Source organism: Scyliorhinus canicula, chromosome 18 (assembly GCF_902713615.1).
Source record: "Scyliorhinus canicula chromosome 18, sScyCan1.1, whole genome shotgun sequence".
NCBI classification, from domain to species: Eukaryota; Metazoa; Chordata; class Chondrichthyes; order Carcharhiniformes; family Scyliorhinidae; genus Scyliorhinus; species Scyliorhinus canicula.
In genome coordinates this window covers 123013255-123025632 of record NC_052163.1, presented here as the reverse complement: position 1 = coordinate 123025632, position 12378 = coordinate 123013255, and the positions used below count along the sequence as shown (strand labels likewise).

General features: G+C 42.0%; 1 protein-coding gene across 3 annotated transcripts in view; it reads left to right on the top strand.

Moving 5' to 3' along the window:
* Positions 1-11984, top strand: part of LOC119953051 (receptor expression-enhancing protein 6-like) — a 32765-nt gene extending 20781 nt beyond the window's left edge. Inside the window, exons 5-7 of one of the 3 annotated variants that reach the window (XM_038776850.1) lie at positions 3846-3919; positions 8160-8217; positions 9398-11984. In XM_038776850.1, the coding sequence (XP_038632778.1) occupies positions 3846-3919; positions 8160-8180 (95 nt within the window). In that variant the 3' untranslated portion in view covers positions 8181-8217; positions 9398-11984. Of the gene's footprint in view, positions 1-3845; positions 3920-8159; positions 8218-9397 lie in introns of those variants that run through there. The other 2 variants (XM_038776851.1, XM_038776852.1) reach the window with 2 other exon arrangements.
* The last annotated feature ends 394 nt before the right edge of the window (positions 11985-12378 follow it).

Genomic DNA, 12378 nt, shown 5'->3' with positions numbered 1-12378 from the left:
TGCAGTGCTAACCACTGCGCCACCGGGCTGCCCTTGAATTCCACTTCTGACACAATTCTGGAACTGTCATAGAATTTACAGTGCAGAGGGAGGGTATTCGGCCCATCGTCCTTGGAAAGAGCACCCGACTGGAATATTTCCAAGGTTCATTGGAGATATTCTCCATGTTTCAATTTACATGTTGAACCTGTCGCAAAGAACACTGTGTTGCCAAAATAACATTGATAACTCCTGCCCCACAACTGTACGAGTGTTATTTTTTTCTAATGTTGAATGGGGCGTGTATGCACGGCATTTTGCTCTGGATTTGTGTATTGCACAAATTGATACTCTTAAGTACAGTAAGTGTATTAAATCGCCAATCTCAATTTTCCGGGTACTTGAAAGTAACATGCTCTAGGGCGAGTCATTTAGTGCTACTATTGATCCTTTCCCTCCTTACTCCCGATCTACCATATCTGTAAAACATTCTCATCTCAGCACTCGCTCATCTGGGTATGTGTGCCATTAGCTTCTGTATTTGCATCGAGATGGTCCCCAATTCTTGTGGAAACACCATGTCAGAAGACTGTTTGACTATCTGCAGTATTATAGTTGAGCCAAATCCTGATTCTATTTTGCCCCAAAGCATCAGGAATGAAAGACAATGGTGCCAAATGGAATGGTCTCCAACATTGTCTCGGCCAAGTTCAGATCATTTAATGCAAACCAACAATGGAACATCTGATCTGCAAGAAGCCATGTCACACTTGGCAAAAGCATTTCACCATTGAGTCATGAGGGGTGATGGTAGTTTTTGTGTGGCCTTTAAGATATTCAGTTTAATCAGAGTTTGTTTCAGCACCAAGCCTCACACAGGTAGTTCAGGTCTGGTAACACAATGTTAATTTTATTTTTCATAGAACCTGCGCCTTTCATGAATTGCACAAAATGTTATGTTTATAATTTTTCTTACTTTTAGGGTGTAAAGGATGAATGATTTTTGGTTTTTTTTAAAAGCTTGAATATAATCAGTCATGTGACTCTGCATCAATCTTGCATGCTTGCCTCACGGTAGCATGGTGGTTAGCATCAATGCTTCACAGCTCCAGGGTCCCAGGTTCGATTCCCGGCTGGGTCACTGTCTGTGTGGAGTCTGCACGTCCTCCCCGTGTGTGCGTGGGTTTCCTCCGGGTGCTCCGGTTTCCTCCCACAGTCCAAAGATGTGCGGGTTAGGTGGATTGGCCATGCTAAATTGCCCGTAGTGTAAGGTTAATGGGGGGATTGTTGGGTTACGGGGTTACGTGGGTTTAAGTGGGGTGATCATGGCTCGGCACAACATTGAGGGCCGAAGGGCCTGTTCTGTGCTGTACTGTTCTATGTTCTATGTAATATCCTGTTTATGGTACGGACCACATCCTTTTAAATACTGCTGCCATTCAAAATTAGGTTTTTCCGACATTTGTGTACGAACATAGCTGGAAGATTGTTGGATGAAGGCACCAAATATTTTCCCCCTTATCCAAAAAAATATATTGGGCTGAATTCTCGGGATTCTCTGGTTTGCCGGCAGCCGAGCGGTTTCCCAACGGCGTGGGGCTGACCCATTGACCAGCCGGCGAAACGGAGAATTCTGACAGCGTGCCACACCAGATACCGAGAAACCCACCCAAAGTCAATCAAAATGCTAATAGCTCATTCTAACTTGTAGCCGATTTTGGCTGGGTACCTGAGAGATTTAGCACTCTACTCGGCATAATAGTTGTACAGCTGCTAACTAGAATAAACAGATGAAAGAGCAAATTGGGTAAATAACAGTTGGTTTATTAAAGTAAACTGATCTATTCTCGGGTTTTAAATTGATACTGTATCATTGAGATTCTCTGCCTGTGGAACTGCCCACCCAGTTGGAATTGTGTTTCCCAAGTTTGTTTTTGAAAAGCATTTTGACTTTTATATGGGAACGCTGGGTGTAGAGGGATCTGGGCCAGATGCGGGAATTCGTACTAGCTTAGTGGTTAAAAACTGGCGGCATGGACATGTTGGGCCAAAGGGCCTGTTTTCATGCATGTAAACCTCTGACTCTCTTGGGTCTATGCTAAAGCTACTCTGAAGCAGGTTCCAAAGGTCCCTGAGGATTGCTGTCAGTTTGCTATTTTCTTCTGCTTTTGGGTGTACTTATAGTTTCAGTGGCACAACTGATTGAGGCTGGACCACATGCAGAGTTGTGGGTTTTGTGTGTCGTCCCATCCCACAATGCATTGCATTTTCATACAGAACCTTATTTGATGTAGAAAATAATCTCAAGGCACTTTATAAAAGCATAACCAGACAAAATGGACACCAGGTCAGTGACTGGGATCTTGAGGATGATCAAAATATTGGTGAAAGAGCAGATTCTTTTTTTTAAAATAAATTTAGAGTACCCAATTCATTTTTTCAATTAAGGGGCAATTTAGCCTGGCCAACCCACCTAACCTGCACATCTTTGGGTTGTGGGGGCGAAACCCACGCAAACACGGGGAGAATGTGCAAACTCCACACGGACAGTGACCCAGAGCCGGGATCGAACCTGGGACCTCGGCGCCGTGAGGCAGCTGTGCTAACCACTAGACCACCGTGCTGCAAAGAGCAGATTCTTAATGGAGAAGGGAGATATAAAGAGGTTTAGTGCAGGAATTTCAGAGCGTAGTGTCTAGATTAGATGGCTTAAGGTGTAGTTGCATTGCTACAATTTATGCTGATTATTTACGATGTGCCAACTGTTTTAACAATAATAAATGTGGCACTGATTTAAGCTTAAACATTTTCATGTTGCAACCTATTGAAATAATATAAAATTATTTCAGGGGGGGGCATGGCAGCACAGTGGTTAGCACAGTTGCTTCTCAGCTCCAGGGTCCCAGGTTCGATTCCCGGCTTGGGACACTGTCTGTGCGGAGTCTGCACGTCCTCCCCGTGTCTGCGTGGGTTTCCTCCGGGTGCTCCGGTTTCCTCCCACAATCAAAGAGTGCGGGTTTGGCGGATTGGCCATGCTAAATTGCCCTTGGTGTCCAAAAGAAAGTTTAGGTGGGGTTACTGGGTTTCAGGGATAGGGTGCAGGTGTGGGTTAAGGTAGGGTGTTCTTTCCAAGGGCCGGTGCAGAGTCAATTGGCCGAATGGCCTCCTTCTGCACTGTAAATTGTGTGAATATAAATGTTAATATTTAGAAACACCGGAAGCCTCTTGGCCAGCTGAATGATCTGATCAATAGAATTATTCTTGAGCCTGAGTGGGTAATACCGACAGCAGTGTTGAGATAGGGTGCATGATGGAAATCTGTGGTTTACTTTACCATAGACAACCATGTGACACTACAACACCGTGAGGAACTGGTTTACCCATACTACTTGGTCAGATTCATTTTGTAACTGGAGAACCTTTTTTATTTTTGTCAAGTCTAAACCACACAGCTGCTCCAGTTTTGAACAATAAGATTGAATGATGCAAGAAGCTCCACAGCACAGAGGGTTTCTGCGTGCTCAATGATGAGAATGGTTACATTGTGTTACCAGCCGTCATGTAGCCCTGTATAGAGGCTGGCTCGCGTTCTCACCACATTTTCAAACGAACAGTTACCAGCAACTGTTAAGATGCAGTTTAAGGAAATAGTCATTAAAACGGAGCCATGTTTGGCTACTTGCATTCATCACAATGTACCTATTTCAAAAATCTACTTCAGTTGGAATTAGTAAGCTCGCATGGGCGGTTTAAAATTTTATCTTAAATGAATGTAGGTTTGCTATGCCAAGAGTGGTAATCTGAAATCTAATTTAAGTAGCCTTTATAATTTGCATTTTTTATTTTTATTTTGTTTCTTGCTTTAGTCTTGCAGACACTGTGTAGCAGCAAGAAGTTCGTAACGTCAGATGCAGGACCTAAACCGTTACCTAATGTGTCTGTATGTAACTAAACAGACTTGGCTTCTGTTAGATCAGAAAATGATACTTTTGGTTTATCACGGCCTTTTTTTTTAATTGGATCGCATGGGTAAAGCTTGAATTTTTCCTGCTTTACTTATGGTATTGGAGAAAAAGCTGGTGCATCTACGCTGGGTTTCCCCACCCAGCACTAGCAGCCATATTTAAGATGGTCAATGTCAATATTGATTTGGATCCGAGGACTCTTGCGTCAAACATAAAAACGAATCGTATTGGCTAAATTGATATTACAAAGTGTTACTACAGCAGGAAGAGGGATGCATCTCAATTGGATACCCTAATGTTATTTGCATGATGATATATCGTGACCAGCCTTTCGTTCTTCTAATTCGCTGTATCCAATGGTTCTCCAGTGTCATGATAAACCAAGAGTCCCTCTAGCTGAGGACATAGTGTCCCATTAGTAATTTTAGTAAAGTTGTCCCCTTCTCTTGTGGCTTACATTTGTGATTGTTACATTGTCAGCTAATAGAGGTGCTAATTTCAGGTACTGTTATAGATCATCTTTTTATTCCCAATACATTGACCTTCAGGAAGTAATATATCTCTACCACGTTGTTGGATAGTTGACAAATGTATAGCAAAAAACTTGGGGTTCTTCGAAAGGACCAAATCAACACACTATGTCTTCTTGCCATTAACTTTTTTTCTTGCAAAAAGTATACTATAATCATAAAATATCTGAAAGAGCATTACAAACATTTCAAAATGGCCATGACACAGTGCAATAATATTCAGGTCCCCTACATACTACATGTTGCACTCTGGGGTGCTTCAATACAGTCAATTATGAAATGAAAAATGAAAATTGCTTATTGTCACGAGTAGGCTTCAATGAAGTTACTGTGAAAAGCCCCTAGTCGCCACATTCCGGCACCTGTCCGGGGAGGCTGGTCCGGGAATCAAACCGTGCTGCTGGCCTGCTTGGTCTGCTTTAAAAGCCAGCGATTTAGCTGAGTGAGCTAAACCAGCCCCTAGACATTTCAAAATGCATCACAATTACAGACATTTCAAAATGCTCTAAACAAATGGTGCAATGGTATTTAAGTTGGCTACATAGATCAAGTTGCACTCTGCGGTGCTTCCATATAATATTCACCATATACCCTCGATATGTCATACAGCTCGAGGGGTGAGACTCATCCTGTGAGAACCACCTTTTTTTTTTGTTTTTTTTTTATGTGGAATACCACCACATTCTCCAGGTTATAGAATGATATAGTACAGAAGAGGCCCTTTGGCCCATCGAGCCTGCACCGACAAACAAAAACTACCCCAATCTACACTAATCCCACTTCCCAGCACTTGACTCATGGTCTTGCATGTTATGACATTTCAGGTGCTCATCCAAGTACTTTTCAAAGGCTGTGAGGTTTCCAGCCTCAACTACCATCAGAGGCAACACATTCCAGATTCCTAACACCCTCTTGGTGGGAAAAAAACCTCTTCCTCAAATCCCCTCTAAGCTTCCTGTCTTTCAGTTTAAAATGATGCCCCTTTGTTACTCGCCCTTCTACTGAGGGGAACATCTGTGGTGCAAAACAGGACTTTGAGACCACAAGACATAGAATCATAGAATTTACAGTGCAGAAGGAGGCCATTCGACCCATCGAGTCTGCACCGGCCTTGGCAAGAGCACCCCACTTAAGCCCACTCCATCCCCTTAACCCAGTAACCCCACCTAACCTTTATGGACACTAAGGGCAATTTATCATGGCCAATCCACCGAGCCGGGATATCTTTGGACTGTGAGAGGAAACCGGAGCACCCGGAGGAAACTCGCACAAATGCGAGGAGATCGTGCACCCAGGCCGGGAATCGAACCCGAGACCCTGGAGCTGTTAAGCAACTGTGCTAACCGCTGTGCTACCGTGCTGCCCCCATTCTTCAATCATGTGACCGGATGTTCAAATAGGACTATTCGTTGATCAAATTATTTCTTAATCAGTGAATTAAGATAATCACTTTTCACATCTCTGTGGACAAGGTATCCTGTCCTCATAATGTTATACACCTCAATCGGGTTCCCTCTTGGCCTTCGCTGACCCAGAGGCTGGGCTTATCCCGCCTCTCTTCATAAATAAAATGCTCCAGCCCAGCCAACGTCCTGGTGAACCTCCTCTGCACTCTCTCCAGTGCAATCACATCCTTCCTGTAGTGCTATGACCAGAACTGAACACAGTTCTCCAGATGTAGCCTAACCAAAATCCTGTACAGCTCCAACATAAACCCCCTGCCCTTGAGGCAGCTAATATTCTTGTCACCATTGCATTCCGGCTAAAACTGGTGCAAAATTCATCTTGCTTGTTAGAGAAAACAATTCAAAGAGTTGGTAATGAGAACAGAAGAAATGCTGGAAATACTCAGTTGGCAGGCTTTTATATTCATTCCAATTTCCTTTTTAAGGAAGTCACTGCAAAAGAAAGTTGAGCGAGTGTAAAAAGGGTTACTGATTTATAATGTTGCCTGCTTCACACTGCTGCTCCAGTGAAGATGAGGTACAGTGAGATATTAAAAGTAGAGTATTAAACTTGCACAATATGTGAGAAGAGTCATTATGAAACATCTGTCATTTTCAGTGGGTTCTGAGACTCTGAACATTATATGGAAGTTAATGTTGGCGTTTGCATAAGGCAGTGCAAAACAGGACTTTGAGAGCACAAAGAGCTTCTTCAATCATGTGACTGGATGTTCAAATAGGACTATTTATTGTTCAAGTGATTTCTTAATCAGTTAATTAAGCTGTTGATCACATTTAACATCACAGTAGAGAAGGTGTAAACTATTAACCATTGGGTGGCCCACTTATTATAAATGTACCACTGAATAATTTTATCACTTGATTAGCATTAATTTAAATTAACCCATAAAATGTCCATTGTCCAAAAACAGTTGAATTATTCAGTCCAGACCAGCCAGCTTCTTTTATTTTGCTACAAATACAATTGACCTTCCTCAAAACCATTTATTTCAAAGATGTGTGTTCCTTATATGAAATGAAATGAAATGAAAATCGCTTATTGTCACAAGTAGGCTTCTAATGAAGTTACTGTGAAAAGCCTCTAGTTGCTAAGTATGATACAAAAATTCTTAACCTTGTGGGTATTTTTGTGTTTCATTGAGACACTCCAAATATTTTTTTTAAATAATCTTCATTGGTGTCACAAGTAGGCTTACATTAACACTGCAATTAAGTTACTGTGAAAATCCCCTAGTCGCCACACTTCCGGCGCCTGTTTGGGTACACTGAGGGAGAATTCAGAATGTCCAATTCACCTAACAAGCATTTCTTTCGGGACTTGTGGGAGGAAATCGGAGCACCCGGAGGAAACCCACGCAGACACGGGGAGAATGTGCAGACTCCACACAGACAGTGACCCCAGCCGGGAATCGAACCCGGGTCCCTGGCGCTGTGAAGCAACAGTGCTAACCACTGTGCTACCGTGCCGCCCATAGAAATTACAGCTCCAACTGCTGCAGAAAACCTTGCAGATAATTGAGACTCCGCTGGATAGCCTTCTTAGGTATAGCAGTGACTTTTGAAGTTAAATTGTCTTCGCCCTCAACGCATCACATTTGAGCCTTGTTTCCCCAATACTGTGCTAATCACGTTGATCTCCATTTGAGGAGCAGCTCTTTCAATGATGTTAACAGCCTGTGTTTGTGTAATAGCCTCAACCCTTCTTGCAAAAGCCTTGTTTTCTGTGTACCTTGTGAACAAGTATCCCTCCAGCACAATGCATTCCTGATAATTAGCTGGGATGGAACCGGTAATTGATCAGGTCGCCTTGAAGAGGAGATGATGCTGTACATGGAATAAAAGCAAACTACTGCAGCTGCTAGAAATCCGAAATAAAACACAGAAAATGCTGGGAAAACTCAGCACGTCTGGCAGCATCTGTGGAGAGACTCTTGCATATATTAGGTTTGAAACATTGGACTGGATTCTTCTGCCCCGCCCACCGCAAGAACGCCACGGGCGAGCCGCGTACAATGGAGAACACCATTGACCTCGTCGCCGGGCGGACACGGCTGGAGAATCCTGCCCAAAGTCTCTGCTTCCTTCTTCACAGATGCTGTCGGACGTGTGAGATTTGTTTCCTGTGCTGTAAATGAGCTTGTCAACGAGGGTGGGATGCACATGAATTCTGTCCTGTAATTTGCTATTTCTTTCCCCCACTCTGCTGCTCAACACATTAGACTGAACTGTCAATAGATTGATGGCAGAAAAGTACAGAAGGTGGCTGTCGATCTGTGGGTAAGTTGGACTTGGGTGTGTAGAACAACTGTTTAGTAACCCACTGCCTTTTGAACATTTTTTAAAAAACAATAAAAATCACTATTCGCTTTCGGGTTGTCCTAACCTGCACATCAGCCCCTCTTCCCTGTTTTTCCCCTTTATTCCTTCCTAAATATACAGTACTTGAATGGTTTTCTTGTCTTCACTTGCCATAATATACAAACTCTTTGGCATCTTTAGTCTAATGTATTCTACTAAACCAGTACAAACTGTACTTCTGAATTAGTATGGCACTTTGTATGGTAAGTAATGGCATACTAGGTCATTGACCTAACTTTGGATTTCATTTTACAAATACATTAAATATTTAAACATTTTCATGAATGATTTACACTTCGCAGCCTGGAGTTTCCCCTGCATGAGCAATCAGCAGACTCACAATCTGGGTGCAAGCAAATCATTGGCCAAAAAGATTAGGTTTTAATGTGTAACTACAATGCACACCAGTGCTTTATTTCTCTTTTTTATATCTGTCCATCAAATCATCTTGTGTCAAGTGAATCTCCACCTACAAACAAGCGACACTCGACTTTCCATTGTGAATATCCCCGAATATAACTTGATCAGGGAGGTCTCTCCACATTGCAACCAGATTTTCAGCCGCAGTTTTAAAATTTAAAGTCTAGCCTTTTTAATCTCGGCAGAGACATGCTCAGTATTTTCTGTTTCTTTTGGTGTTTTTAAAGCAGATGTATAACTTATTGCATTTAAAAATTGAAAAGCTTTTAAAACATACTATGGTAAGTATTCAGGGCTCAAAAGAAATGTGTTTTTTAAAAATTCGCTCATGGGATGTGAGTGCCATTAGCTGGACCAACATTTATTGCCCGTCGATGACTGCCCTTGAACTGAGTTGCTTGCTCTGCCATTCTGTGGATCTGGAGTCACATGTAGGCCAGGTCAGCTGACAGCAGCAGATTTCCTTCCCTAAAGGGCATTTGTGAAGCAGCTGAGTTTATACGCCAATTGACAATAGTTTTGTGTTCATCGTTAGACGTTCAATTCCTGATTTGTATTGGTAGGTTTCCAATGCCTTAGTCTTCAATTGTTCATGCTGATTTATGCCCGTTCTTTTTTTTTTTAAAGTTTTTTTAAAGTTTGACCATGTTCCTCTGCTAACTTCTTTCCTGTATTTCAGCGATGAAACTGAATTCCGAAAAGGACAAGAGCAACTGAGGATAAGAACATAAGAACATAATCGGATAACCCGAGTCAATAGACCACCACCGAGATCAAGCTATTCGTACGTTGAAACCCTGGGATTCTGACAGAAAAGCAACAATTCACAATTTTTTTTTTTTAATCGGGTGCGGGACGAATTAGCGTCTGAAAGAAAGAGAGAGACTGAAGTTAAATTTCCCGGGTGATATCTTCCATGGGAATCGGAAATGAGCTGTCTGTTTCTTTTTTTTTCAGGTGTTGACCCTCTGTCCCTGTCATACTTTGCTTCTATTTCCCATCCAGCCAATCTGAGTTACATAAGTGGCATACTGCAAAACCTTATTCTGTAGAGCACCTGATCTGTCTGAAAATCACTTTTTGAAGCAACTTAAATTGGGCCGGTATTTCCCCTGGAAATTGAGCATCACTCTATACTGCCATTGCAATCTTTAGTTTTTGGGTGAGGGGAGGGGGAACACTTTTAAAAAAAAAAAAAAGAAGCACTGGTTCAGTAAATGAGATACAAAATGGGGATGGTTTATCTTCCGTTCTTTGAAGTCCGGCACACAATAAATTTAATTCTCCCCTACCCCTCCCCAACGCTGCCACCCCTTGAGCTCACCTCACCAGAAATTGGTTAGAAACGGAGAACATTTCTTCCAGAATAGCCTTGGTTTAGTGGCGAGGTTCAGATGTACGCACCACCCTGCTGATCGCACCGCTCAGAGTTGTACCCTGCACCCTGGCATATGATGGAGATGCAAATCCAGATTTGCCTCTGGTTTTAGAAGGGGTTTGGTGGGTGGCCGTGGGGGGGCAGCTGGATGTCGATGGTTTGATATCGACTTATCTCCAGTCAACTTGCTTCATGATTGGATTGACTTGGTTGGGGTTGTTTAGCTCCGTTAGCTAGATGGCTAGACTGTGATGCAAAATGACGCCAATGGCGCAGGTTCAATCCTTTGTAGTTGTTGTTCATGGAGGCCTGCCTCCTTTCCATGCTTGTGGAGTGGTGCACTCGGGCCATACAACGAATTGTCTTTCTCTACTGGACAGAGTTGCCTGTCGTCCGTTTATGGATTCTGGCTAATTATCTTGCCTCCCATTATGAATCCTCTGACGGTTCAAACCCCGTAAGAGAATGCGTTCAACCGGACAACTGAAACCAGTTTGTAAGATCACTTTTTCAATACTTGAATGCTTGGCTAACAGTAGAAGTATTTATGGGGAATGACTTCATTCATTCTGGAAAATTCTTAATGAGGTTTTGCAGCAAATCTATTGTCACTTATTGGCTCGAGTTGATCATTTAAAAGACCCTGTCAGAATCGGTGTTTGACACTGATTCCAATGTGAGCAATTACTTGTTTTAAAATTTGTACTGTTAGACTGGAAAATTCAAGTAATGTTTTTATAGTGGATTTTTCAGCACATTCAGGTCTCCTCTCTTGTTTACCAAATTTTATACACTGGGTAGGTATAGTTTTTGTACGTTGTGCTGCAATTGCCTCTCATGGATAGGTGATTTGGTCTTACCTTGCTTATGCTGAAATGTGTTTGTGTATGCACCTGGTGTATATATGGCCGTGCTATTTTTTTTCTGTCTTGTGTTTCTTTTCACCACCCCTCCATTGATGAGAATTAGACTGAGCCAGCTTTCTATCTTTGGTTTAAGGCTCTCAACAAAAGTTGTGTCTCCACTATTATTCAAAATTGCATCACTCCCCTTTTAGTAGTGAGGGGAGAGAAAGAAAGATCCCTGTTGGGACCAACGTTTGAGAATTCATTAGCCTTAAACTGCCTTGGCTGAAGGAACTCTGTATAATACAGATATTTACTGGAACCTTGGAAGAGTGGGAATAGCAATTCCATTGTGGGTCTGTCTGATGTCTGGGCTGGGGTATGGGTGTGTGGGGTAGTGTTGAGAAATCAAGATTGAGTGAAGTTTCGAGGGCATTTCCTGAAATTACAAACTTATTAATTTGGATATATATTCGATGTCTTTCATTGCCGGATTTGTTGTCCATAAGATTCCATTGGTTTAAGAAAATGATCTCAAATGAGCATTCAAAAATTCAGAGCTGTGGGAGAGAAATTAGCGCTGAACTGTATCCTAATGTTTCAACAAGTGCTACAGTAGTACCGATAAGTTTGGAGAAAGAGTCCCATATTTATGTAGTTGGCTTTTTTTTTAAATGACTATCTGCAGATGAAATGGATCATGGGGAAGGGTGAAATTGTCGCAATTTCATATTTTAGTGAGTATTTCCTTTTGAAAATCAACATTGCATCAATAGAAAAAAAATTCAATGTGGCACAAAACTACAAATATTAAAGTTGAAAGTCCAATTCATTGAAGGGAGCTTTCCACCTCACAGTTATGACCGGTTTCAAGGAGCGAATGCTCAATTCATTTTTCTCTCATGGGGACCAGCTAAATTGAAGGGTCGGTCGGTTTTAATAACCTTTTGTTTCTTGTGACTGCACCATATGTTGGGGAAGACTGACTCTGTTAGATGCACTACTTGTTACTTAAAATAAGCTCAATAAAAATATTGAACCAACTTCTGTGTGGTGTTTTAGTTTTGAGGGGAAGATTTATCCCAGAGTCCATTTTGGTCGAGTACCACTAATCTATAAAGCACATTCTTTTGTAAATACAGATACAGGCCCATTGAGAAAACACTAATTGAGTGTTTGTGGTTATGTAATACAAAGTTTTACGCCAATGGATTGTAGAAGAGTGACAATTTGTTTGCTTCACTCTTTAATTCATAACCTTTGTTTAGCTACGATACCAAGCTCCTGTCTTCTGTTTCTGCTGTCACAATCTTTATACAAGCAAGCCCCCACATAAAGGCTGCAACAAGATCTCTCAATTCTGACTACATAAAGTCCTTCTGTGATGTCACCAGATTCATGCTGCAGCCTAGTAACAGGCTCCCCATCACTGGCCAT